This window comes from Chelmon rostratus, chromosome 7 (assembly GCF_017976325.1).
Source record: "Chelmon rostratus isolate fCheRos1 chromosome 7, fCheRos1.pri, whole genome shotgun sequence".
Lineage (NCBI taxonomy): Eukaryota > Metazoa > Chordata > Actinopteri > Chaetodontiformes > Chaetodontidae > Chelmon > Chelmon rostratus.
The window spans coordinates 28,173,570-28,201,484 of NC_055664.1; the positions used below are offsets into that span (position 1 = coordinate 28,173,570).

General features: G+C 45.7%; 1 protein-coding gene across 2 annotated transcripts in view; it reads right to left on the bottom strand.

The window, feature by feature from the left end:
• Nucleotides 1–233: 233 nt before the first annotated feature.
• plekhg2 (pleckstrin homology domain containing, family G (with RhoGef domain) member 2) overlaps nucleotides 234–27,915 on the bottom strand; it is a 76,299-nt gene continuing 48,617 nt past the window's right edge. For both annotated transcript variants that reach the window (XM_041940631.1, XM_041940632.1), the window contains 16 exons: nucleotides 23,103–23,253; nucleotides 19,950–20,081; nucleotides 17,148–17,330; nucleotides 16,807–16,899; nucleotides 16,624–16,710; nucleotides 14,499–14,532; nucleotides 14,216–14,308; nucleotides 13,984–14,085; nucleotides 13,587–13,625; nucleotides 13,081–13,088; nucleotides 12,371–12,520; nucleotides 12,029–12,157; nucleotides 9,172–11,155; nucleotides 8,507–9,032; nucleotides 6,613–7,527; nucleotides 234–4,798 (listed from right to left, as the gene is read on the bottom strand). In XM_041940631.1, coding sequence (XP_041796565.1) covers nucleotides 2,224–4,798; nucleotides 6,613–7,527; nucleotides 8,507–9,032; nucleotides 9,172–11,155; nucleotides 12,029–12,157; nucleotides 12,371–12,520; nucleotides 13,081–13,088; nucleotides 13,587–13,625; nucleotides 13,984–14,085; nucleotides 14,216–14,308; nucleotides 14,499–14,532; nucleotides 16,624–16,710; nucleotides 16,807–16,899; nucleotides 17,148–17,330; nucleotides 19,950–20,081; nucleotides 23,103–23,253 — 7,201 coding nt within the window. In that variant the 3' untranslated portion in view covers nucleotides 234–2,223. The remainder of the gene's footprint in view (nucleotides 4,799–6,612; nucleotides 7,528–8,506; nucleotides 9,033–9,171; nucleotides 11,156–12,028; nucleotides 12,158–12,370; nucleotides 12,521–13,080; nucleotides 13,089–13,586; nucleotides 13,626–13,983; nucleotides 14,086–14,215; nucleotides 14,309–14,498; nucleotides 14,533–16,623; nucleotides 16,711–16,806; nucleotides 16,900–17,147; nucleotides 17,331–19,949; nucleotides 20,082–23,102; nucleotides 23,254–27,915) is intronic.

Sequence of the window (27,915 nt, forward strand, 5' to 3'; positions counted from 1 at the left end):
GTTGCTGAGTCATGGGTGGAGACAAACAAGCTAAAACAAATGACACAGCGAAAGAAGACGTGCATGCAGCTAATTAAAAATGCATCTTGCAGAGAAGATTATAAATGAAAAATCTTATTTCCTCAGGCTTTCTTTTGGTCACAGCTCTGTTAGCTGCACATCATTAGTTGAACACGACGAATAAACGTACAGTTCACAGTAAAGAAAAGTCACTTCACTTTGATTTTGCACCACATACCTTTATTTTCCAAACATCTCACTGACTCTATGAGGAATACTGGATGCACATTTAGTTAATATTTCCCTTTTTCACCATCTCCCAAAAAACAAATGTTCTCTCCAGTTTGTCACCAGCATCCTGCAGACACCACACATCTATTTATTTTTTATACATATGCCATCCAAATGTTTCGCAAAACTTTACAACCTAAATTTTTACAGTGTTATTTTATATATTTTTATTTTTTAAAAAGTGTTCTTATTGAAGACCACACTTTCAGTAATGTGTTTTTTTTATTATTTGTGTTTCCTCAGATGTTTCTGTCTTCACTTTCCATCAGTGGAAGAACTTTCTGACATGTGCTCATTGCAAGAGGAAGCGTGAACAGCGTGAACAGTGTTTTCTCCCAACGGGAAACTGTTGAAGGTGCGGGGGCATTAAATGTATGTGTTTTATTGACAGACAATAAAAAATGAACACTGTAAGCTTTATGCATTACGCTAATCACCGACTGTAAACATATGAAAGATATGTTAGAAAGATACGTTACCCGTGTGTTGCCAAAACTACTACAAAGTAAATCCTTTCATCATGGCAGATGTCATGCAGATGATCTTTTAAAAAACCCGGTGACGCTCAACATGCAAGCTTTCTGCAGGACACTGACAACAGGGGAGAGTGTGAAGTCAACGAACCAACCGAGTACATGAGTGTGGGAACACACACAGCACAAAAACATACAGATATTGGCTTGGTCTGAAGTTAAAGGAGAACTTCCCAGACACGTCATTTCAGACACACACACACACACACACACACACACACACACACACACACACACACTTAATGCATGCACCCAAGAGCTGAGGACACTGTGCAAAATACCAACATTACTTTAAGGACAATAAGTGCCAAAGAGAATAAGACTAACTTCATAAATAAACAATAAAATAAAAATGAATAATAAGATGGTTAAAAAAAGAAGATTATTAATAACCACAGTTATCACCAACCTTAAACACTGACCTCATATAACCAGACAATGATGCTTGTTCAACAGATCAATAAAAAAAAAAAACTGAGAAAGAGCAAACAAACCTAATAATAACAAAAATAATAATACATTAGGTAACTGTGACTGCATATAGCACAGGTTGGACGCTGGACCTTCTTGCAGGATTAGCAAAAATGGACGTACTCCAGCTCATTAAAAGCTAAAAGTTACCAGTTTAACCGTTTATTACAAAAGTATCTAAAATGAATTGTTCAGCACGTCCACACTGAGAGTCCAGAGCTGCTCAGAAAGTGAACTGAGCTCTTTGGAAGCATCGTGAATACAACCACAGGTGTGTAACCTGATCTGTAGACTGCCGCCTTTATGAATTCATCTCACCTGACTGTGGTTGTTAAGGGGTTTTGGGTGCTCATCCAGCAATAACACAGCTATGTGACATTTTTCCATTTATATGTTTCTTTACTTTTTACAATGTTAGGATCTTTAAAGCTATTCCATTAGCATCCATTCAAAGTCATTAGTGAAGACTGAAAACTATGAGCCCATGCAGGCAGAATTTTCATTCTTGGAAGGTTATCTGTGTGATGCTTGGATATAAAGCTTTTCCAGAAGTCATGAAAATTCAATCTGTAGTCTGAATAACATCTGACACCAAACACATCTTGACTTAAAATCAGTGTTGAATTAGGTTGACAACATTTGCTATGTCCCTCAGATGTGGCCTTATTCCTGAGTGGAAGTACACAATGCCTTCCCATTTGAGAAAGATCATTTTCAATGTGGTGGACTCATGGTGTTACAGGGGTTCATGGTTCACGAAATGCCAGGGAACAGCTCTGGTGGTCTGGACCACTGAAACCAGATTCGAAACCAGCAGTGACACGACTTGTCCACTTTGTGTCTCGGCTGAATGTACAGTCTTTTCTAATGCCTTTTCTCTTTTGGCCTTTCTTTCTTGTCAGACCCTGACATAAAGACTCTCTTTCTTTCATAGCCTGTTACAGTTCTGAGGAAGAGGGGAAGGAAGATGTGAAAGTCCATTGATGCTTACTCTTCTCGTCATCTGCCCCTGTCCTGGTCCTCCAGCTCCGGTTCCACCCTGCAGGGTTTGGGTCAGGCTGACTTGGGCAGTACTGAAGCAAGTTATTCGGCCACTTCCAGCGATCTGGAGGTTGACCGTGGTGGCATAACTGGTCTTCTGGTTCCCCTGTTTGGTAGGAGATGAGTGGGCATAAGGTAGCGGTGATGAGCTCGAGGGCAAGGGAGAAGGGCTTGAGGGCAGAGAAGGTGTTGTGTTGGAGATTTGGACCTGAGGCTGTGGTTTAACTTGGGATTGGCAGCTGTGGTGCTGGTAGGGGGAAAGTGAAGGAGAGGTCATGCCTGAGGAGAGGTTTTGTTCACGGGAGGGCCGGGCAACATAGGCACATATCAGCTGGCTGCGACAATTACCCTCCTCTAGCTCCGGGTCTCCCCAGTCTGTCTGGCTATCTGATGGAGAGGAGAGGAGGGTGTGAGCGAGAGAGGAGAGAGGAGAAGGAGAGGAGTCGATGATGGTGGAAGTGACGCTTGTGTCATTGCTATCAGTTCCATTGTATTTGTTTGAAAGCTCTCGTACATCTGGCCAGGGCACACTGGTGAAATGCTGCCCCCCAAGGGTGCCCTTCCCTGGGGTAAGCCTGCTAGGTGAGAGTGGGGATTGAAGCCCAGCTCGAGGGCTGAGGCAGGATGGTGAGCTGCCGTACGAGGACCATCCACTCCTAGGACTGGTTGGACAGGACTCCTGCTGGTCAAAGGACCCTCTGCCATTACCACTGAAACCAAGGGACCTGCGGCTGCTGTCTACCCAAGAGCGGCGCAGTCCACCAGGATTGCTCCGGGTCGGGCTAGGGGGTGTGTCTGCCAGATTGGAGGAGAAAGACCTGCGGAGGGTTTGAGAGGATGTTTGGGATGCAGGAGGACAGGATGCAGAAGGGGAGGCGGATCTGGAACTACGCATTGGAAACACAGAAGATGAGGAAGTAGGGAAAGAGGCATTCTCCAGTGTTGGTGAGCCCAATGATGACGAAAAGGAAGGAGAGGGAGAAGAGATAGCATGTCTAGGGTTTCTAGGTTGAGGTGCTGCAACATTGTTTGTCCAAACATTCACTGACACGCCAATTGGAGGCGGGGACAGGATCCGAGGGCTCAGACATGAGGAAGACTGTCCATATGCTGAGCTTGCTGAAGAGGCCCTGGGTAGGTCCAAAGTGAGTCCTAGCGGGTTATAGGAACTTGCATCTCCTACCCGTGTGCTTCGGGGGTGGGGAGGTTTGTTGGCCATGGGAGAGGAGTAATTATGTTGAGGAGGTGGGGAGCAGAGGCGTGCAAAGGAGGCAGGTGTTGGAGAGGGAGATGGAGACTGAACTCGTGAGCTGGGTTCGGATGCAGAAAAAGGCCGAGCTACACGGTTGTGTGACCCTGACCAGAGAGGATCATGGGTTTGTTGCATTACTGTGGTGTTAGCTCGACCATTAGTCAGTTGTGCCTTCTGTGGACTCACTGACCAACCCCCGTTACTGATGGCACGGCTAATGCTACATCTGCTGGTATTACTTGCATTGCTGACGGTTATACCTGCTAAGTTTATGTTGTTATTGTTGTTGTTTGCATTCTGTGATGAGTCACTTTTAGAGTGAATGAATGAAGGTCGAGGGGAAGAGGAAGAAGAGGAGGGAAGCTGATGGTGTGCCAGATTTACGAATGGTGAGGATGGAGACGGGCAAGACGACCAGAGCGAGGACGACGGACACCTTGGATATTGGTACCCATCTTTAGTGCAGCCCAGCTGGGCATGTGCAGGCGTGCTGGAACCCTGGTGACCGGCAGGGAGTTTAGGTGAAGGGGAGCGCCGTCGTAGATGAGAGGAGGGGCTTTGATTTACTGTGCTTATGGGTGGGGCTTGTTGCAGGCCGGTGTTCTTTCTTGCCATACTCTGACTGATCGACTGGCTAATACAGGATGCAGCTAAGGATCTAGAGAATGCAGAGGAAGAAGCAATGGGGGAAGAGCATGGAGGAGAGCGGAGAGAAGAGGATTGGGTAGGGGAGGAAGGAGGACCTGCTCTTATGGATGAAGATCTTCCAGAAGAAGAGGAAGAGGGGGTGAAAGCAGAGAAGGGTGTAGGAGAGGAGGCAGCGGGGGCTTGCATCAAGGAACCCCTCCCAGTTGAAGAAAAACAGGGAAGAGCCCTGGAGACAGTGTTCAGGGAGGTATCTTCAGCCGATGATGCTGGAACAATGCTGAATGGTGAGTAACGAGGGGGTGTTTGGACAGAGGAAGAGGAGGAGGAGGAAGGGAAAGCTCTGATGGGGGAAGGGGAGCGGTGTCTTAGGCTGGGTCTAAAGGCTGAGGGGGCTGTGGTGAGGTCTGTGTTCTGGCCAGGGATGGCCATAGCTGGGTTAGGTCTCTCCACCAGGCTGGATGTTTCAGAGGAGGGTCTGGAAGGCTGGCAGCCGCCTGAAGGGAGGCTGGAAATGAAAACCTCAGCGGCGGCTCGTGAACCCTGCTGGTCTGCTTCCCTGGAACTGACAGAGAAGCACATATTATTAACAGTGGTTTACTTTGAGAGAGAGGATGTGTTTTAAAGACAAAATGGAAACAAAAAGGACTGAATAATCATAAAACGTTGCAACCGTAGCTTAATTGACATAAAGACATTTTTAATTGATCAGTTGATTTAATGCATTGATTCTTGTTTCATTTTCTCTCCTCTACCTCCTTCAAAATATCACCTGAATGATACTTTGGAAGTTTCGACCCCAGTTTAAATCTCAGTGGGTGATTTAGAAGCAATCTGAATTGTTTCCTGTTAAAACTACAGACTTTCTCTTTTGGTATTTAGTTCCAGCATGAAAGAAGAAAAAACTGAATTTTGTTTCAAAACCGGAGGAAGCTGAGAACTCTGTGGAAGGTTAAAGGGGAGCAGAGAGGTGACGGCTAAGAAGCTTCATATGAGCAATTTCGTACAGGAAAGACTGCCCCCATTGCACAACCGGCTGAAGGGGTCCCGGATAGCATGCGAGTGAAGCCTAGTGGTTTATGGGAACTATAAATCATTATTGCTCCTCCTACACATGTACATCGGGGTCAGTTGGGTTTGTCCAGTATGGGAAGAAAGAGAGAGAGTGCTGTGGTAACATCTGTCTCTCATCTGGACATGCTACAAAGTGAAATAATATTGTATGGGAGCTATTGCTGCTCTGGGCCAGGTGCATGAAACGGGTATCATTGACACCACATGTGGCTTTTAAAACAGACAGTGACCCTTTATATCGCTGTCGTCTCTGCTGGGCCCATGTGAGCTCAGAGAGGTTGTGAACTCATAGCTCCAGTTGCGAGAAGGAAATGAGTAATCGCTATCAGTCTGATCACAGTTTCTTCATAACTGTGTGACGCCTCCATTACTTCTTTAATTTGCATTTTGTAATAACATACCTCACATTTTCAGCTGCTCGGCAGAACTAAATCTAATGGTGTTTTCATGTGCAGTACATATGTTTGTATATAGTATATATGTGGCCCTTTCATTTATGGGGGTTTTGAGGAGACAATAGTTCACTTGTTTAACTTTTTGTTGGGACTACCTGGGAATCAAAAAATAAAAAGAATACCAACCACAGCTGCTCTCAGCTCCAATGCTGCTGATTCTGTTTTCTGCCAGCTAAAGTTTCACCCTAAACTTGCTTTCAGCCCACACACATGCATAGAGTCAAAGTGTAACGCAGCCCATTGATATGGCTGAAGGCAATTTTCCTACCAAGCCAAGGTGACATTCCATACTGTGTTGTTAATCTCTGGCATGAACAACAGTTCAGAGCAGCCCTGAGGCCCATTCTTGGCCTGGCTTAAGATCTAAGTTTGTTTTTATCACAAAAGCAATGGAGTTACAGTCTGGGATTAATGCTAATAGGTTTCTATATTTAACATTTTGCTTTATCAAAAGAAAACCATGAGAATAAAATGTGAATTAAAACAAATTTGCAAAGGAGACAAAAGGCAAAAGAGTGGCTCAAACTTCATTTGAATGGCTCAGCTGTTCATTTCAAAATCCAACTGAAGTGATTACAATGATTGTAAAAGTCGTGCTGTGTTATGTTTGGAGCTAAAAATGAAAAACTTCTGGGCTGGAGTTAATCTTAAATCAGGACAGGGTTTGGTTTTAGGGTAACACTGAGGTCAGGGTTTAAGATCAGGTTTATATAGACTGATTGGATAGTTTATGTGCCTTTGTTGAATTTCTGTCCCCTGATAGCAAAAAGCTGTTGAGAAGCTGTGGTGGGTATTAACATTTTGATATTTATTTAAACCAACGTTTAATCTTAATCTGCCAGAGACATACCTGTGTTCATTTGGAGAGGTGGTACTGACATTCCTGGTGTTAGACAGAGCCCGTTTACCCATGGTAGTGGGTAAGTCTGGTGGCCTCTGGCTTGTGAACGTTGGTAAAAAGTCCATATTCTGCACAGATGGAAGTCGTGGTTGGGTAGGATTTGGTTCTGAGTTTTGAGCCAACGACGACGGACTTGGTGGTGTCCGTCTTTTGTGATCCTCTGGGGTTTCTGTGACTGTATGACTAGAAACCTGTGAGGGGTCAAAGGTCATGTGCAAAGGCTGGCTCAGGGGTGGAACAACCAGGTCTCCTGAGGATTTGTCATAAGCTGGCTGTTCTGTAAAGATCACCGTTGAACCTTGTAGAATCATCCTGGTTTGTGGTGAAGAGTGATTCAAATCATTCTCTGTCTCATTTAATTTCATCTGCTCACTTGGGGGCTCATCTTTCTTTGGCTCCCCCAGGGTTGTGGCACCTCCCTCCACCAGGTAAAGCGTTCCACTATGGGCCTGCTCTCTGGACAGTTCTGGGAGAGCGGGCATGGTGGACCTGCTGGACTCTGTTGGAGCCTGGCTTTGTGTAGATGCTACCATCAGTACCAGCTCCCCTGGGGATGCCTCTCCATCCCTGGGTCCTGTGCAAACCAAGTATTCAGGCTCTGCACGAATACTCTGCGCATCTTTGTTTGACATATCTTTGTCGTTATTATGCCCTGTGGAAGTTTTGCATTCTGGTACATGTTTATCTTGTGCAGCTTTACCCCGTTTATACATGTCCTGCTCATCTCCATCTTTAGAAATTTCCCACTGTGGCATGTTGTGAGCAGAGAGATCTGACTCAGACTGTGCCGGCTGGGAAATGATGTTTACACAGGTTGAGTCTTCTCTCACTGAGTCAACCAGGCATCTACCGCTCAGCTCCGACCTGCAGAAAACCAGGAGTAGTATCAAATGACTGATGAGGCAATGGGTAAGATTCTGACACTGACAGAAAACTGGATGTGATGCCCCTCTGAGCCCGTGGTGGCATGTTATCAACATCCGGCGTCTCTAGACAACTACCTCTGACGCGGATGATGTCATTACCGAACGGCGCGGCCAAACTACAGCTAAACTATCCGACTGCCGGCTCAGAGGGGAATAGCACCAGCATATCATAACACAATATTGGAATATGAACGAGTTTCGCCGCAGATTATGCGTTATATAGAGGCTGCGCATGGATGTACTCGCATTATACGGATATACGCGCCGCTCTTCTGGGGCTAATTTCTTCAAAACGACTCCAAATGCCACCAAAGTTGTCTGGGTGAGTAAATGGTCGTATTTAATGCTACAAATAAAGTCCAGGTTGTAAAAAACGAAAGTTATCCTTTAAGGTGCAGTTCCACTAATGGGCACCAAGTGCTGATTCTATAAAAACCCTAAAAGAGCTGCCAAAGCTTTTCTTTTTTACATTTTCCTACAAAAAGTTTGGGTCTGTCTTTCCAATTTCATCTTTTCCAGTTTGTGTCTTAGTAAAGATTTGGAAAATACAGTTTTATTCGAAAGATTTAGATTCATTATTTGCTCAGTAATTGTATCTCTGTCATCCTGTCACACTTACCAGGTTGCAACCAGCTTCACTCAATTTCTAAACATATTTTTCAAATGTTTTGTACTGATTCGACCAAAATCCAAATCTCCAGCTTTATATCAGTATTAAACACATGTCATTGTGTAGGTTGGGCGGGAGGTGGGTAACATTGTACAGAAGTAATAAGGTCATCACACGTTTCCCAGCCACAATTCAGTATAATTACTATTAATTATAATCACAGATACTCCCACCATAGCAGCCGTTTTGATTCTTTCCTTTAAGATCATTTTGCTCTTTTGTCATGTATTCTGTATTATTCACTCACCCCTCTCTTTTCTCTTTCCCTTCAGCATCTGAATAAACCTCCCCGTTTTGACTCGAGGCATCATCTCTCACGGTGGAGGACGTACAGCGGGAGTCCCTGAACTCGGTGGCTCTACAGTCGGGTGTCATGTTTGACATCGAGGGGGCGTTACTGTCAGAGCGGCTCATGCAGGAGCTCTGATCTTCAGGTTGTGTTCTGAGCTGATGCCCGGATGCTGCAGAAGCCAAGGATGTGTCCGTGGAGGTGTGCCTGGAGTTGTAGGTGTTAGCCTGGCCCTGGCTGGAAGGCTGATCTTTTTGAAAAGTGGATGGATTTTCCTCAGGTGTGGTGGAAGTCTGGGAGTTGTCGTCTGATGTACAGCCCACACTAGAGTCTCTTTCTTTGGCCAAAGCAGAGATGAAGTCCCTGGGCCTGGAGAGGGTGAATCCATTCGTCTGGTGGTGACAGGCCGAGGCTAGCTGCTCTTTGACAAGCACATGACCAACAAGTAGAGGTTCACAGGGAGTCACCGCTGTCTCCTGGAAATCTAGACAACAACAGAGAACAAATAACTCAGCAATGGGTTGAAGTTGACAACAAAGACATCAGTAGTTAGATATGTGGCAGCATGGTTCTAGGGGGGTAATGTTGGCCAGTCTGATGGTAGTTTTAGAAAGGCCACCTACCATTTGTCAGGCTCTCTGCTCTCTTTATCGTCCTCTCCTCCTGGATTGTTTGGTCCTGCCAGGTCATGGTTTGGGTCTGGTACTGGTTGTAAGTCTTTGCCTGGTTCTGGATTTGGTAATGCGTCTTTGCCTGACTCCACTTCTGTTTTTTTGTTTGGATCTGTGATTGCTGCCTAGTTTCTGTTATGGTTTCACTCTGAAATTTGGCCTCAGAATGAGTTTGGCTTCTATATTTCTCAGTGTGGGCATCTGACTGACTCTTTTCCATTTGGTTTTGTTGCTGGTACTCAGTCAGGGTCTGTTTTTGAGTTAAAAATCCAGACAGTCTACCTGAGCTCCAAGATGGATTCCGTACAGTACTGGCCCTTTTCTGATGCAGTGGGACCTTCATGGTGCTGGCTTTGGCACTGTACATCTGGGCCAATGTTTGGACCTTGCTCAGAATACGCTCTGAGTTTTCCATCAGCATGGGGTCCACCACAGGGCTGGCCTCAAATAACCCAATACCAGCCACGTCCGATCCCATGCCCTCGAACAAAGCACGGTTCACAGAGACAATTCTGGAGTGGTGGGACCATCTACCTACATTTATCTGACTGGGAAGGACCTCAAGGTTCACGCTGGTCTTCGGCAGGTCTCTGTTTTTGGTTCTAGTCCAGGAGGACTGAGTTTTGGTCTCAGTTTTTTGGCATTGCTCTGTAGGTGGCAGAGGTTTAGAGGTTTCTCTGTGGCTTCCATTTGGTTCTGCTGGGCCTGTTTGGTTAGGTTCATGACCGTTCAAAGCCGCTTGGTTTCCAGGACTGGTTTTGGCTGTTTCATCTCTGCACTTGTACTGTCTGGCAATAGATGGTCCCTCTTCTAGCAGTGAATTTCCACCTTGCGGCCCAGTAGCCACAACACTTGTTTCTGCCTCCTGCTTTGCCTCCAGTCCTTCCTCCAGTGGTCCTTTGCAGACCTTTCCATTTTTGTCCTGTAACCCAGCCTCTTCTCCAACAGGGCTGTTTGGGTTTGACTGCAGATTCAGACCCACTTGGTTCGGGGTCTCCTTGCCCAGCATTACATTAGAGATTGGGGACTTGATTGGGCCCTCTACATCAAAATCCAGGGAGCTGATTGGTTTATCTGTCTGCCCATCATTCTCAGTATCTGCTGAGAGTGGAGTTTGGGAGGAGGCTGGGTCAGCGGGGGAATGGGACCCTGTCTCTCCAGTTGTCTCCCTATCCATTGCTTCCGTTGCTTCATACTTGGATGGTCCACTCTCTAGCTCCCCCTGGTGTCCACCCACATCAAAGCGTGATACCGACTCCTTCACCAAGCCAGATGGGATTTGAGAGAAACTGTTTCTCCTTCTTGATGCCACTCCGTCTCCCTGTTCATCTTCCTCCCCTGTCTCGTCCTCTTTCGCCTCGGCCGCTGCCTCGTAATAACTCCTGATCTTTTCGATGATCTTCTTGTCACGTTTGGTGAGGTGAGAGCCTCTCGTGGGTGGATGGCGTCTCTGGTTGGGGTGAAGGAGGTCTGGATTTGCAGAGGAAGAGGTGTCTTCGGTGTTTGCATCCTCCCTGGGTAAGTGACAACAACTGCTGTTCTCTCTTGCTGAGAAGGAGGGATGAAGATCTGATGTGGAGGCAGGGATGATGCTCTCTCCCTCTTCTTCATTCCTTCCTTTATTCTCATGTTTCTCTTTGTCAACAACGTCTCCTTGCGTCTGTCCCTCCGCCTCCAATGCCTTTTCAACTGGACTTGTTGCATCTGGAATTTCTTTGACTTCATTTGTTGATGTCTCATCTTCGAGTCCATTTTCCTCTCCAGAACCACCAGCGTGACTTTGGGGGGTGCTGTCATTCTCCATCTCTGGTCTTTCCTGTTCCTGTTGCACTGTGGGTCTTTGCTCTGGGCTGGAGGGGCAGGCGACTGGGGGCAGTGGACAGGTAAAGTTGGTCTGGTTAGATGGACTCTCTTTGGGCTGATCCGAGACCTGCTCCTGGAAGAAAAGAAAAACAAAGGTGTTGTGGAATTAGTCTACTATGACCTCTGCTATGAATAATCATCATACAGGTGGACTTCATATTAGATGTCCATCAGTACACATTTTACACACATGTTACATTATTTAATTGAATGAAAGTGTGGCGGAGCTTCAGCAGGGATCCAGATCAAGAAAATACAGAACACAGAAAATGGGATGTTTGTTGTTGCTTGATTTAGACCAATATATCTCATGGTTCATGGTGCCAAGAGGATGAATCTTTCCACAAGTGCGATTAGGATAAGAAAAGCTGGTCGAGTCAGCCGAGTCACAGCCACAGTATTTATCCACGTAAGCCTTTGTTCCTCTTTGAGAGTGATTTTTTGCTTGTAAGTTTCAAAGTTTAGTTTTTGCCTTCTTGTTCTGTGTGAATTTTATTTTTGGATAATTTTCTCCAGTCTGGTTTCCTCCCTTTTGGACTGTTTTTTCGTTTTTGAGTTCATCCTCCCTCGGGAGTGATTTTGTTTGCTGAATTTTTGTAGCCTTAAGTGTTCTTTTCCTGATCCTCCATTAGGAGCGTTTTTTGTTATATTGTTCTTTTCATTGCATTGTATAGTTTGTGATTTCTGCTTACTCGCCAAGATAGATTTGCCTCAGGTTCATTTCATAGCCTGTTTATTTTGTCACTCAGCAAAGAGGTCTCAGGGTTGCGTGATCATAAATCTGTGTTGATTGAAATGATTCGAGTCCCGGCCTGACAACGAAATTTATTATTATATATTTTGGTATTTACAGCACATGACGGCCTCTAGGGGCCGCTAGCAGGTCTGTAAGCTGCTTGTGTGTGTTGTCTATGTTACATAGAGAGCAGAGCACAGTGGATCTAACCGTTGAGCTGGTATGAATGGCGGTGAGTCCCTCCCTGGCTCTGCTCTGGTTGATGAACTCCAGGATCTCCTCTGTAATGGACAGGGTGGGAGGGGGGCTGAGGGGAGTCAACTCCTCTTCCTCTTCCTCCTTGTCCGAACAGAATGGAAAAAATGCATATGAACATGATAAACTGCTATTAGAATTCCAACATGCAGAAGTCTTTTTATAACTGTCAACTTTCAAGTTAATTTTCACAGTTTCACATTATTTATGCAATAAATTTAGTTAAGTCCAGTTTTTCAAACATCACCTTCTTAAGTCATATATAATCTAATGTCACGTCACGTCAAAGTAAAATACCTCTTCCTCTTGGCTTGGTCGCAGCTGTGGCGTCAGGCCTGGCTCGGGCCGCTCGGCCTCCACCTCGATGACGGAGGATGCGAGTGTGCTGCTGCTGCCTGCCGAGCCCAGACCGTCCGCCTGGCACAGCTCGCCCTCGCTGCCCGCCTGCTGCAAGAGCAGCACGAAGTCAGCACGAGGCCCAGACACCGAGGCCACCTGGTTGGCCGTAGTTTACGTCATCATATCTGTCTAAATCTGACAATAAACTGACTCCAAACCCAGTTCCTCCTCAGTACAGTCCCTTTTTTCATTGTGAACTCCTGATGCATCGATGGACTTTTCCCTAAATACATTACGTTATTTTGAACTATCCCACCTAAGTGAGCTGCATCTCCCTCAGTAAATGATATAATGAACATTTCTTTTGATGTATGATCCTTTTCTGTCACAGAGCAGAGAGTGGGGAGCGGCAACAAAAGGTTTGACATTAGTATTGACACGAGTATAATGATTACAAAAACATGCCTCAACAGGATGGATCACTGATTAAAGATCAGCTTTTCACTTGTTAAAATAAGCTGAATGTTAATTTTATCCATGTTAGTCAGTAAACTGTGAGTTGAAAACCACATCAGTCTGTGGCTGACAGCGGGTGCAACAGTCCAAAACAGATGTGTCAGAAGTGTTTCGCAGTCAGCGGAGCATGAAAGTGCTGACATGTTTCTTACCTTCAACGCTGCAGGATTCCAGGGAGAAGACAAGAGCAGGAGGAGGAGGAGCGTGGCAGATGAAGAGGTGGTGGGAGCAGAGAAACAGAGCTGTTATCAGGATGTTACTGTTGTTTGACAGGCTCTTAACAACTTGGCATCCACACTCTAAATAGTTTGATTGAAACAGTTGAGCAGATCTGGTCCCACAACGCTCACAGGCTATAATTTACTGTAATGAGCCCAACAAATTAAATTTAATAACAGTTTTCCTCAACAACGCAGCAACACTTTTAATTATGGTTTTCATTATTATTTCCTTTGTCACTTTTACTGTAAAAAATAAGCAAAGTTTAGCAGTTTTCTTCCGTCTTCAAAAGAAGAAATTACAGGCTCGATAAGCTGCCATCGGGCGCTGCCGGTCAAAGGGATGCATTCTGGGAGTTCATCCCTTCAGTTTTTGGTTGAAGCTGCTTCATTAGAGTGATTGTGCGTCTGGAATCTGAAGGTGACTCAAACTTTCTCACCGTTGGGATGAAACACTGCTTCGATGTCTTTGGCTGGAGCTGGAAAAGAAACAAAGACTTTATCTCATCTGCTGGTTCAGGATTACAGCAGTGTATCGTTGTCATAGCAACATCACTGAATCCCGTTACACCGCAAAGGGTTTTTATTCTTATGAAATATATTTTATGAAAAACAAACTTTGAGGTGAGAGTTTTTCTTCTCCGTTATGAGGAGGCTCACTGTTGTGACCTCTGTAATAAAAAGTCTGACGTGTGGGTTTTGGACCCTGAGTCGGTGTCTGCAGGAACGTCAGTAGCTGTCCTCGGGCAGTAGATGATGGACATTTGTTTCTGTCTGTCTTAATCCTCTGATGATGAGGACTTTTTCTACCACTTCAAATGACCCATCTCTGTGTACCTGACTGCCTCCTGGTGCGTTTGTATGGCAGGTTTCCTTCCAGCAGCAGCGGCAGACTCTTTCTGGACTTCTCAGGTGTGTACATCAGCAGCTCCGGAGGCTCTGGGGGGACAAACAGAGCGAAGAGAACCTCAATCATTTTGGAAAACCCAGTGAGTGACGAGATGAAGAGAATCTGCACAGACACTGAGCCAGTTTCTTTTTATCCGAGTGAAAGACGACTAACCCTGACCTGATTGGCGTCTGCCTCTGTGATAGCCGTGGATATCGTCCAATCGGGACGATGTGGAGGACTTCTTCAGCTTATCCTGGTCGAACTGGGGAGCTGAAATACAGGAAGTGATGTCATTTCAAATGCACAAATGCATATGCCTAAGAAGTCATTTATTTATGCGTAAGTGGTCAAATTCAGCAAGAAGAAAAATCTATTACCATAAAAGCTGCAGAGATGTAGTGTGTGTGTGTGTGTGTGTGTGTGTGTGTGTGTGTGTGCGTGTGTGTGTGTGTGAACTCACATTGACAGAAATTGTCTCCCAGGACCTGCCTCGCCTGGAAAGAATGAAACTCGCCTCAGTGAGTCATCGTGACAAAATATTCTTATGTCAGTTAAACTTAGCTGGAGGAGAAGCGTTCCTCCTCAACCCCAGAACCAGTCCGACTCCAGGAGGTGGAGGCAGGAGGTGCCGATGACCCACAAGATTCTTAACATCATATTTACACACAGAAATTCACAACCGAGACAATCACTTCACTTTTCACCCAGAAACCAAAGGAGGACATGCAGCTCCTCGGTCCGTCTGTCTGTAGACTACAATGACCTCCAGGTCATATTACAGTTTTTCTCAGTCCCTTTGGTACATTTCTCAGATCAGACTTGAAATTCTCAAAACTACTTGTTCAATCTTCACATCATTGTGTCACTTGTTCACATCAAAAAAGCAGTTTCTCATTTCTTTGAACAAGTTGCACATGCTTTGGTACATCCATGCAAATTATTCTGTCCAGTTCTCTGCTGTTTCCTACATTATCAGTTGCTTATGTCATGTTGATCAAAATGTATCAGAATGGGTCTCTGTTGAATAGTCTCACCCCCCACAACATTTAGGCATGAGTTCATCGCATAAGTCTTTACATGCAAAATGGTTGAACAAGTTGTCATAATATTGTCGAGCCATTATAGAGGAACAACATCTTTGAAAACATCCAAACCGTCAGCATCTCAACCACTGACAGGGTGCTGCAGAGAAACACAATACAACATCGCATAGTGATATACAGTACACTAAGTACAGTACACATTTGCTATGGCTGTAGAAAAGGAGATGCAATATGTGCTGCACACATTTGATGTAACTGCATCTTGTCCAAAATGAAGACGCATGTAATTCATAAAACTCAATTGTGTCTTCTGGATGCAGCGTATAATGCAGCTGGAAGCAAGTGAACCCCCGCACAACTTCATCTACATGGATGAGATGACACTTGGCTTCAACCTGATGAAACGCAGAAGACGTGGTCAAAATATCATCGGCCTCAGAGATACAATCGATGTGCATTATATCATTTGCTGAGCCAGTGGGGCGGGAACATAACCATGGGTGCTGCTATCTCTGAGAACGGTGTGCTAACGCAGATTCCCATCATTGGGCCACACAAGAGCGTCATATCATCTTTATAGACACTCTCTACAGGGATCTCATCCCTGAACAAGAGAGGGGTCAGACTGGAGATGACTTGCCAAAGTACGTGATAGTTTGGTGTGGTCAGTGGTTTGCGACCCACAACAGGATGCTGATGGAGTTCTAAGGATTTTGAGCAAGAGACCGGCTTTTGCAGGTCATCCATGGTGTTTTGCTATTTGTACGAAGTGTTTTGAGAAATGCACTCACTGTTTTGCAAATGGCGAGGATGATTCGAGAAATGCACCAAAGTGACTGAGAAAAACTGTAATGCAACACAGAGGAGTTCCTGTCAAAATGTCTTGTTTTGCACATATACATTACATATACATATACATACATCATATATACAGTATTTCATCAGGACAGTTCAAAGGTATAAAATATTCTCAAACAAACGTGCGCTTGGTTTTCGTTTTTGACTGTATTGTTTAGTCAGCGCATCTTTGATTCCACACCAGAATCACAAAAAATCTCAATGCAGTTTGGTCTGAAGTCGACTTCCCTCTGATGGATCCAGTTTCCAGGGCTGCACTGTGCAGCGACCAGCAGGTGGCAGCAAAGACCAACAGAAGACTGCCAGTACACCCGGCCCCCCTTGCTCCTAACAGACCTACAGTCAATGTATCACTACTTCTAAGAATACTACTATTACAGTTAGTGCTACTTCTCTGTCTGCTTCAAACATTCCCAGCTCTGCAAGAATACTTCTGTCCCTGGTACTAATATAACAACAATTACTACAAGGCTACTACTACAACTAGTACCACTACTACTAGAAAAACTTTATACAACTACATCTGTAAATTTAACTACTAATGGCCGGTACTACAAATAATATTAACAACTGTTTTACTGATAACAGTGATGACATATTCCTGATATGGAGGGGAGACATTATAGAGAATAATTTCTCTCTTCTCCTTTCCTTCCCTCCTTCCCTCTCCTCCTCCCTCCTTACCTTCTGTGGGAGTGAAGCCGGATGGTTTTCTACGATCAGCCTCTTGAGGTAGTGCACCCACAGCCTCTTCTCCTCCTGGTTCTTTGTCTGCAGTAACAGTACAAGTATTAAACTAGTGCAGTGGAGAACAGCGGGTACATGAAGACGACTCGGCCGCGACCTCGGACGGATCTGAGCTCTCACCTGGACGACGTGCTGCTGTTTGGGAATCGTCTGATCGGACACTCTGAAGCACAGAGGGTCCTTCAGAGTCTCGACCAGCAGCAGATTACAACACTGCAGCAGAGACAGAGGAACATACAGACCACCATGAGGAAAAACACGTCTAGAAGTGGCAGAACTGCTCGAAAGAAAGGTTAACGGCGTGCTGAGTCGTACAAATTTGGGACTTTGAAGATCATTATACTAAATATTTTTGTAAAATTTCATGAAATCATGGGTTAGTCGACATCATCAGACAGTAAAAGTACAGGCTTTAGTTGTTGTTTATGTCCACGGCCGTGAATAGAAGCGTACAAACGCACAAAGATGTGAGTGCTGTAGACGAACTGCTCCAGACGCTTCTTGGCGATCAGCAGCATCTTATCAAACAGGAAGAAGGCTCTCTCCTTCTTCACTCTGTGGACCTTGAAGGAACCTTCCAGAACCAGCTCTCCAAACCCGCTGAGGTCCGGCCCGCTCCAGTTCACCAGCTGGGACTCAATTTCCTGCGATTAGGAGGTGAAAGGTCACGGGTCAGAGGTGAATCAGAGGCCCTGATGTGTGCGACGAGCCTGGTGGAACTAGCAGATATACTGAACTCTAACGAACCAGGAGGCATCACTACGTAACAGAACTGTGCAGCGATGCGTCCATGTCGACAGACTCGCTACAGGTGATGAAGGCTGAACACCTGGACAGAGACCTGCAGCGAGACCATCGAGCAGCTTTATAATTCTTGACTCAAACTTTGGTGTCAGATAATTTCTGAAAATCAATCAATGAGCCACTTAGGAACAGATCTGCATGATTGGTTCTTGCATGAGGCCAGTTGTTCTAATGAAGGAACCCTTGCAGAACCACCAGAACGTGGACGTCGGGGTTTTAGGTTGGTTGGGGTTCAGGAAACACTGAGAGATAAACAGGAAAGAATTTTTGTGAAAAATAAAACATCTCCTTAAACCGTCTGAACTCTCCTCCGTCTTGGCTGCACTCCGGTCCCAGCTGCTGAGAGGTCAAAGGTCAACACCTGTGCACTTCCTGTTCTGCGAGCCCTCAGGGGTTCGAGTTCAAACTTATGAAACTGGGGTCAGCGGCGGTCACCAGAAGAGCCGCTGAACGATTCTGAAACACACGACCTGGAAATCTGTATTTTCCAGAAAAGAGCCACAACTGTGTGTTAATGAGTCGGCTCCTCTGCTGCAGGACAGGCAGCCGCCCAGCTGGGGGGACGACCTTTGACCTCACACAAGCAGCTGGAGGAGAGCGAAAGAGACGCACAAAGCAACCGGTTTACTGGACCATGACATGTCCTCAAAACTGAGTCAGAGAAAGACAAATACGGAAGCCTCAAAGGGACTAAACCATGTCCTGCACGGTCCACGCCGGCCTGTGATGTAACTACCGACACCCCCATACCTGCAACACACGGCACCTGTGGACACCTGCTGCTGAAACAGTACAGCTCCAGCTGCGTCAGCAGTCTGGAAAATGGATGAATGATGAAGATCGACGTGTAAAAACTGTAGAGATACGTGCCGACTGTACAGAGACGGGATGAGACTCTACCGGCTTCACAGCAATGAGCCAATCAGAGTATTAATAACTAACAGTCTTCATACAAGTGAATAAAGAATGAAACTCAGTCAAAAGAAAACAAAGAAACCAGAACAAACACAGAGAAACAGGAATGACAGAGGACACACTCACACACTCACACACACACACCCACTCACTCACACACACACACACACACACTCACACACACACACTCACACACTCACACACACTCACACACACACTCACACACACACACACACACCCACTCACTCACACACACACACACACACACTCACACACACACACATACACACCATACACGCCCACACACACCCACACACACACACACACACACATACTCACACATACACCCACCCACACACACCCACACACGCACACACACACACACAAACATACACACCCACACACACCCACACACACACACACACACACACTCACACGCACACACACTCACACACACACTCACGCACACTCACATACACTCACAAACACACACACACACACACACACTCACACGCACACACACTCACACACACACCCACACCCACTCACATACACTCACAAACACACACACTCACACACACACACACACACGCACATGCACGCATACTCACACGCACACACACACACAGACACACACTCACACACCCACTCACACACTCACACTCAAACGCACCGGCACAGACACACACTCACACACACTCACACATACACTCACACACACTCACACACACTCACACGCACAGACACACACTCACACACACACTCACACACACACTCACACGCACTCACACACACACTCACACACACTCACACACACACACACGCACACTCACACACACGCACACACACACACACACTCACACACTCACACCCACACTCACACGCACACACACTCACACACACTCACACACGCACACACACTCACACTCACACACTCACACACACGCACAGGTCAGTAACCACATGTGATGGAAGTGGTTAATAGCATGTTGCTGTGTGTGGAATGACGTGAACACGTGTTGGGGAGGTTGTGGAATGCAGCAGTTGTAGAGTTTGACACCTAAAGGTCGACCAGCTGACCTCCAGCTGGTCGACCGTCTCTACACGAGAGGAAAAGCTGCTCGGAGGCTCAGACAGGAAAGAGGTCTGCTGGCCAAACAACTCGAAGTGTTTGTGCCTTTTATGAAACAGAGAGTTCAAAATATGAACTTTAATGTTCGTTAGAGAAAATAACAACAGCTTCATTAATAACTCTGGAAGGCGTTCCTCAGGGAACCCTCTGAGATCCTCTACAGTTCTAATCTGAGAGTTATAAACAGCGATTTCTTGTGTGTTATTAAATCTGGTGATTTATTGATGACTTACAAATTAATCTCTGACTTGTCATTTGGATGTATTTCATGATGAATTACATTACAACACCTCAGAATGAGTGATGCATTATAATGTTAATGCAGAAATATAAATGCTAAAGGATGTTTCCCTGACAAAGATCAGAGAAGTCGCTTCAGGTGTTGCCCATCACAGAACCTGTGTGTTCTTACCTGCAGTCGTACTGCATGTTCCTGCTTCCTCTTCATGTCGTTGATGTACCAGGCGACTGCTGTCATGGTGATGATGGCGTCCTCAACAACCTCATATCCGGGGTCGCTCTTGTCAAAGTGTTTAGAAAGCGCCTGAGAAAAGATGAAACACTCGAATGTAAATAGATGTTTCTCAGTGTGGAATGAAGCTAACGCTGCTTTAGCCTTTCTGCTAACGTGACGACGTTCAGCTCAGACTTCAGCCGTGTTCAAGAGAATCAGGTCAGATTTCGTCAGATTTCTATTTTGTGTAAAATGACTCGAGGGGCTTTTTCAGACATGAGACAAACTAAAAAAAATGGCCAAATATTTATTTAGTAAGTTTTTCTCTGACACATTTCTAAATGTGTTCAACGTTGTAGACAGATTTTTTTTTCAAGTAGTGAATAAAAAGAAAAATGAAACAGCCTGAAACAATCGAAGCAGCTCATGAGCTGACGCAGCAGTTCATCACAGAAACGACTGAAGCAGGACCATCTGAGGATTATGGGAAAATCCCAGCGCAGCTTCAAACACATGTTTGACCAGTGTTTAAACTGGCCACTGTACACACAACCACAACAACACACAACAACACACAATAACACAGAGCAAACATCAGAGAACAAAGAGCAGGTTTAACTGTGTGTGTGTGTGTGTGTGTGTGTGTGTGTGTGTGTGTGTGTGTGCATGCGTGCGTGTGTGTGTGTTTCTCTCAGTTGCATCATCCCTCTCTCCTCTCAGAGGTGGGCTTGGACTGGAACCAGTGAAGAAACACAAGTTTATTGGGAAAAGCTGTGTGTGTGTGTGTGTGTGTGTGTGTGTGTGTGTGTGTGTGTGTGTGTGTGTGTGTGTTTTATGACAATCAGCTGAATATCTTCAGACGATTGTATTAAGACATCTGTGAAGGTTGTGACTGATGATTCAAGCTGGAATTTATTAGAGACAGAATTATAGACTCTATTATCCTAAATGGATTAGTACCCAGGTCCAGCAGACCAGCCCAGTAAAGAGTCTGGGGGCCCCCTGAAGACTGGGCCCTGCCAAAGTTACAGATCTCTACCTTCAGCTAGCACAGTGCAAAAGAACTCCATCTCTTTGTCCTCACATGCCTCAACCTTCTGCATCCGGCATTGGATTGGTTGCATCCGGGTCTGCACTCTCTCAGGAGTTCCACAAGGCTCAGGTCTGGGCCCCCTCCTCTTCTACCACCACTCCAGGATGCTTGGTGCTGTCATGCAGTATTATTTTCTTTGTCTGTGGACCTCTTTCCTCCTCCACCTCTGACACTCAGGTTGGCGCATCACTGCTCACCTGGCAGAGATCTCAGATTGGATGTAAAGACTCCACCTGGCCAGTGTCGAGATGCATCCTTCAAAAGACCGAAATGGTGTCATTGCACGAAACGTGGCAGCAGTAGATCCAACAGACTCCTAGAATTCACCACTTCCTCACCGTGGAGGCGGCCCTGGTGTTCGTCACCTCCAACCAGGATTATTCCCCCCTTGAAGTCTGCTGTCAGACCTCCGCAGGTAGTCCAGAGCGCTGCTGCTCGTCCACTGTTCAAACTCCACCGCAATGCCTCCCTGCTGCAGTCTCATCCAGTTCAAGACTCCGGTCCTGGTGCCAGCCTACACTCCTCCTCTGCCTCTGGATGATTGGCTGTCTCAACACTAAGACGACCCCGTGGTCACTCATCTCAGTCGAGGTCTTCTCTGTTCTGGTTCCACAGCGGTGGGATGAACTGGAGCCAGGGCTGCAGGGTCGCAGGCTGAAAACCATCCCGCCATGCTGGCACTCACTTTAATCTTCTTTCTGGACTCACGCTCTCTGAACACATTCTCAGCTGCTCATTTTAGAAGGTTTCATTTCCAAACGTTGATGGCATCAAGCTTTCATTTGTGGGTTTTTCGGTTTACCAGGAAACATGAATATTTGTGTATGTTACATGTGTCGGCTGGCAGTGGACCTTGCAGGCCCCGCCATGGCATGAAGAGTCACATAAAAACCCCGCTCTCCTCAGTGGCCCTCATCTGACATGATGATGTCACCGTCTCATCCTTGTTTTATTGGCCGCGGGCTCCGATGACAGTAAAATCCTGCAGATGTCAGCTGAAAATGACGTTCGGCAAAATCCACATGTGGACGCACGCTGCAGCCATTCATCCTTAAAATCAAAGAGGTGACACAGTGAGGGGTCCGTGTCCTCGGCTGTCCTCCGTCTCCGCCGCATGTCTCTCGCCGAGCGCAGGAAAAGCTTTACTGCTGTGTAATTTCAGCCAGAATCTCAGTTTGCTGACGGTAAACAGACGCGTTGCCTGGAAACTGAAGCTTAATAAAGATTCACGAGCTTCCTCCGGGACGTCAGCACGTATCTCCACTGCAGACACGTGTGGCGTTCAAATGCAACGATCAGTGAGCCGTTAAAAACACGCCATCTCATCACACTAAGTATTCATATACATGTTTGTGGTAGTACCTGTTGTATCAGATAGTATTTTAGGCACTTTATATAGTACTGAAGTTGATGCCATAGACAGTTGGAGGTATTTGAGGTACCACATTAAGGAATTACTCGTAGTAGTAGGTGGTATTTGAAGAATGGCATGTAGTATTTAGTAGTATTAAAGTAAGTTTGAGGAGTAAACCTGTAGGAGCAGGTGCTATGTGGAGTACCACATCAAGTGTTTGAGGTATTACCTATAGTGGCAGGTAGTATATGAGGTACTGCGTGTAGTATTTGGTAGTATTAGAGGTGTAGGAGCAGGCTGTATCAAAGTTCTGAATGTTGTATTTTAGGAGTAACCTGAATTTAACTATATTCAGGTCCCTGTATTTAAAGTACTACCGTAGTATTTGAAGTGAGGTCTGTGGTATTTAGTTGTATTTGACATACGACAGAAAGTATTTGGCAGCATTTGAGGTACAACATGTAGTTGGTTGTTTGGTACAACTGGAGGGAGTATTTAAAATACTGTGTGTAGTATTTAAGGTTCTGTAGAATTTAATGCTATTTGTGCTGTTACCTGTAGTAAAAGGTAGTATTTGAATAACGTAGTATTTAGAGGTATTTGAGGTGTTACCTACAGCATTAGGTGATATTTGGAGTACTAAGTGTAGTATTTGCAGTATCACCTGTAGTAGCAGATGGTATTTGAGGATCCTCTGCACTGGTTTGAGCAGGTACGTCTCCAGAGGTAAAGAATGGTTCAGAGTCGTCTGTCTCTCCTGGAAGAAACGAACCAGGCTCTTGTTCTTCATACAGTCCCTCAGCACCGCCACCGAACTGAGGAGACAGACAGAGACACAGACTGTCAGACAGAGAGACAGACAGAGAGACAGACAGACAGACAGGCAGAGACAGACAGAGACACAGACTGTCAGACAGAGACACAGCCAGTCAGACAGACAGAGAGACAGACAGAGACACAGACAGTCAGACAGAGACACAGCCAGTCAGACAGACAGAGAGACAGACAGAGACACAGACAGTCAGACAGAGACACAGACTGTCAGACAGACAGGCAGAGACACAGACAGACAGACAGTCAGACAGAGACACAGACAGTCAGACAGAGACACAGCCAGTCAGACAGACAGGCAGAGACACAGACAGAGACACAGACAGTCAGACAGAGACACAGACAGTCAGACAGACAGAGAGACAGACAGAGACACAGACAGTCAGACAGAGACACAGACAGAGAGACAGACTGTCAGACAGAGACACAGACAGAGAGACAGAAAGACAGACAGAGAGACAGACAGAGACACAGACTGTCAGACAGAGACACAGACAGAGAGACAGACAGACAGACAGAGAGACAGACAGACAGTCAGACAGAGACACAGAGACACAGACTGTCAGACAGACAGAGAGACAGACAGAGACACAGACAGAGACACAGACAGAGACAGACAGACAGACACAGACAGAGACAGATTGTGAACTGAAACAAATGACGGTCATTGTGAAATCTGGAGCTTTCATTGTGTCAATCACAGAAAGTCCTGACAGGTGAAGCGTTTGAATCGTGTGCATTCAGTAACGTCAGCACCTCCCCCCACACCTGCCCGCCACCGCCCACCTGTGTCTATACCTCCCACCTGAGATGTTTCATTGTCAAACGCAGGAAAAGTGAAGTGAAAACGTTCAACAGCTTCATCGCTACGAGTTTCACTAAGTGATGTTCTAATGACGTTTACTGTGTTCAGAGTTAGCCCGACTGCTAGCATCTCTCTCGGCGCTGAAATATCTGAACAGCTGAGTGGATGCTTCTGCACAGACCTGCTGATTATGGAGACTTTTCATCTTGGCCGACACGTACGAACACACATTCCTGCCAGATTACTTTGGAACTTGAACGGCATTCTTCTGCCGTTCACGTTGTGATTGTGGGGATGAGCCGGTGTTTGTCTCACCGGTACCTGAAGCAACATGTCCACATGTTTGATGTGAACAGCCAATGAGAATGTCTTTGATATCTTAATGTATTCATGAAGCTCCACCTCAGACGCTTTAACATCCAAATCAAGGAACAAAAGTAGAAAATATGGACGGACCTGCTGATTCATGACTGTTTACAGCCCAAATCTGCTGTAAATTAAGCTTTTTTTGTCTTCTCAGTACTTTGGTTTCTTCTCCCACTCAAATATGGAAAGAATCTGAATCAGGATTCAATAAAAAGCTGATAAACAGAACCAGAACCACAATCTAACAACCCCCAAGAAAGCATGATGGCGATCCAGGTTCAGCCCTCGACGCCTCTGATCGACATTTATCACAACATGAATGCAGGGGGAGTGAAAGAAGGAGACACGCAGGACAAAGAGAGGAAGTCATCGACTCTGAAACCACCGGGACACAGAGGACGGAGGGATAGAAGAGGAGGTGATGGAGATGGAGGAGGGAGAAAAAGAAGGATGGAGGAGATTATGATGGGACGAGAAGGAGGACAAGAAGTCCACAGCTGTTTGGAGCTTTGACAAACATTCAGTGCTAGTTTAGGGAAGAAGGAGAGGAACCAAAATGATGACGGGACGTCAGAAAGATGAAGAGGAGTCTTCATCACAATTTGAACAAAGACAGGGAGGAATCAAAGAGGACAAAGAGGAAGAAGGAGCAACAGAGAAGATGAAAGGAGGTCCAGAAGACAAACATTCATCAAAAGGTTCTACAAAGACAGAAAGAAGTGAAGACGTCAACGAATCTGAGGACGTCTCGATGATGGAGGAGAAAGAGGAAGAGGAGGAATGATGGAGACTATGAAGGGCGGTGCTAGAGAGGAGACAAGCTCAGCTGAGGAGGAAGACAGAAAGTTGTCCAGATGGCGGAGAAGGAGGAGACACGAGAGGAAGACAGGAGGTGGAGAGAGGAGATGATGGAGGACAGAGGAGACTCCTCAGCTGTTGAGTCAAACATTCATCACAGCACGAAGCCAAAGAATGTTGGACAGCAGTGACGAGGAAGGAGGGATGAAGGAAAGGGGGTGAGACGGTAGGAGGAAGGAGGGTAACGAGGAGGAGGAGGAGGAGGAGGAGGAGGAGGAGAAAGAGGCTCTTTTCCTGCAGATAAACGTTAATCACATGAGGGAGTCCAGGAATTGGCTGCAGCAGTAATGTCTTCAACAGACGCATCACTGATGTGTTCAGCAGGAACAGAGTTTAGCTGCACATTTCAAAGGTTCGTCCAAACGGTCGTCTCATCGAAACAACGTTCATATTCAGCCAAAGACGCAAAGCCGAACCTTTGAAGTGCCAACTTCCATCAACACGATGAACAAATCTGCAAAACACCAACACTGAACTGACAAAGGTCATGGTTTAAATTCAGAAAAAACGCCTCCTCACGACATAAAGGACACTGAATGTTGACATGAATCCTGAAGAATCAGTAACTTCTACTGTTGAAACAGTCAACCTTCGCTGTGCGTTACTTTTCTCTTATAGATTTTGGAAACAAGTTGGTGGATTTCGATGAAACTTGCTGTTTGATGGTCTCCAGAGGACGAAGCCTCTCTGAGAACTTATCCAGATCAACATCAGGTAAGAAATCACCTGTCCAAACAACATTAATACACATTAAAACAGAGACAGTGTCGCACCGCGGTGAGGTTTGTCTCGTCTTGGGTTTTTTGTCTTGTCATTTCCTGTTTTATTTTGAAAGCCTAACTCTCCTCTCGTTTCAGAGCACTTGCCCTCCCTCATGTGTCACCGGTGCGTCAGCCTGGTTACCTGTTGTCTCCACCTGTTGCCTATTACCCTCCATGTGTTTAAATAGTCTGCGTCTCCCTTGTCTCATGTCAGTGTGTTTTTGTCTGAAGGTCGTTTCACCCGTGCCAACCAAAGATCCACAGCCACAGTTCAAGTCGCCTTGTAAGCCTTTGATCCTCTTCGTGAGCGTTTTCTGTTTGTTAAAGTTTCATAGTCTAGTTCTGGGTTTTTGTGATCCTTTGTTATTTCCTCGTAGAACCACAGTCCTCTTTCTGAGTGTTTTTGTTGTTCAGGTTTAGTCGTCTTTGTTTTCTTCTAGATATTTCATAGTCCTCCTTGAGAGAGTTTTCTGTTATTTCAGATTCATGGTCCAGTTCTGAAAATACCTCGTAGCCAGTTCATTATCCTCCTAGTGAGCGTTTTTTGTTCGATTTATTTTCAGAGATAATTGTCGATAGTCTTCCGTCGTTAAAGAGCGGAGTTTATTTTGGTTTCTGTAAAAGTGAATTTCTTACGTTGGATAATTTTGTTATTTTTTCCTCCTTCTGGTTTTATAGCCTCGATTCCTCTTTTCAGAGCGTTTTGTGTTATTCTAAGTTTTTTGTTCCTTTTGTGTTTTGTTATTGGGTCCAGAACGTAAAGATCAAGAATAAATTTCATAGCCATTGCTTTCACGTTTGTCGAAGAGGTCATTGGTTGTTTTTTGTGTAAAAATAAAAGTCTGTTACGATTTAACTCTGCACCTGAGTCCTCATTCCAGTCCCGGCCTGACAGACAGTTACTCATCTCAGTCCTGCTCCACAGAAGATGAACCCTTCAGATCTTAATGACCCTCCAAATAAGAAAATCCTCAGTGTGTTGTGTCCTCTGCAGCCTCTGGGGGGCGCTAGCAGACCGTTTTGCTGCACTGCAGTTCGCATGTTTTCAGGCATTTCAAACATTCGCATTCATGGAAAAAAGCCACGAGCAGGACCAAGTCCTCCACAGTCGTGTTGGACAGCAGAGACGTGAAGCTGTAATCTGTGGTCTGAGCCAAAGCCAGGCTGAAGGAAACGGACTCCAGCCTCAGATAAACACTCTGACCTCTTTAAAACACATGGCAGATACGAGAAACGTCCACCAGAGACACGTCCCTCGAACCTGAGCTTGGAAAACGAGACTTCCTGGACAAGAATCGTCCCTCATCTGTTCGTTCATTACGTTTTCACCTCATGAACAGATGTGTGGTACGTACACACACAAAGAAACCAGTGCTGGTCTCTGTTGGTCCTTCTTTCAGGACACTTTTCATCTCTGCCTCCATGTTCTCACAGACTGAAGATATTTACAGCAGCTCCCAACAGCCCGAATTCATCTCCACCAATCAGCGGTAAGGAAACGCCGGCCTGCAGTGTGCACATCACTCAAACCACCATAAACCTTCTGGACTCCCTGCCTCTCGCTCCACCTCCCTTTAAGGTTAGCAAACAGTCCTTTCCAGGTATCCAAATGCCTTTTCCTGTCAGCGTCAGTGTCATAGATACTGTACATCAGCCTCTGGCAACGCTTCATGATGATCACCGTGAAATATTCATGCTGTGCGTCATGGTCGATAACTCGGCTTCACAGGAGCTGTAAACATTTCTAAACTGACTAATAAAAACCTGCGTGGCTGCAAACATCTTCACCAGGTTTGTGGGCTTTTTTCAAAGATGGCGTCCTCATCCTTTATCCCGCCCACTAAGCTCTGATTGGT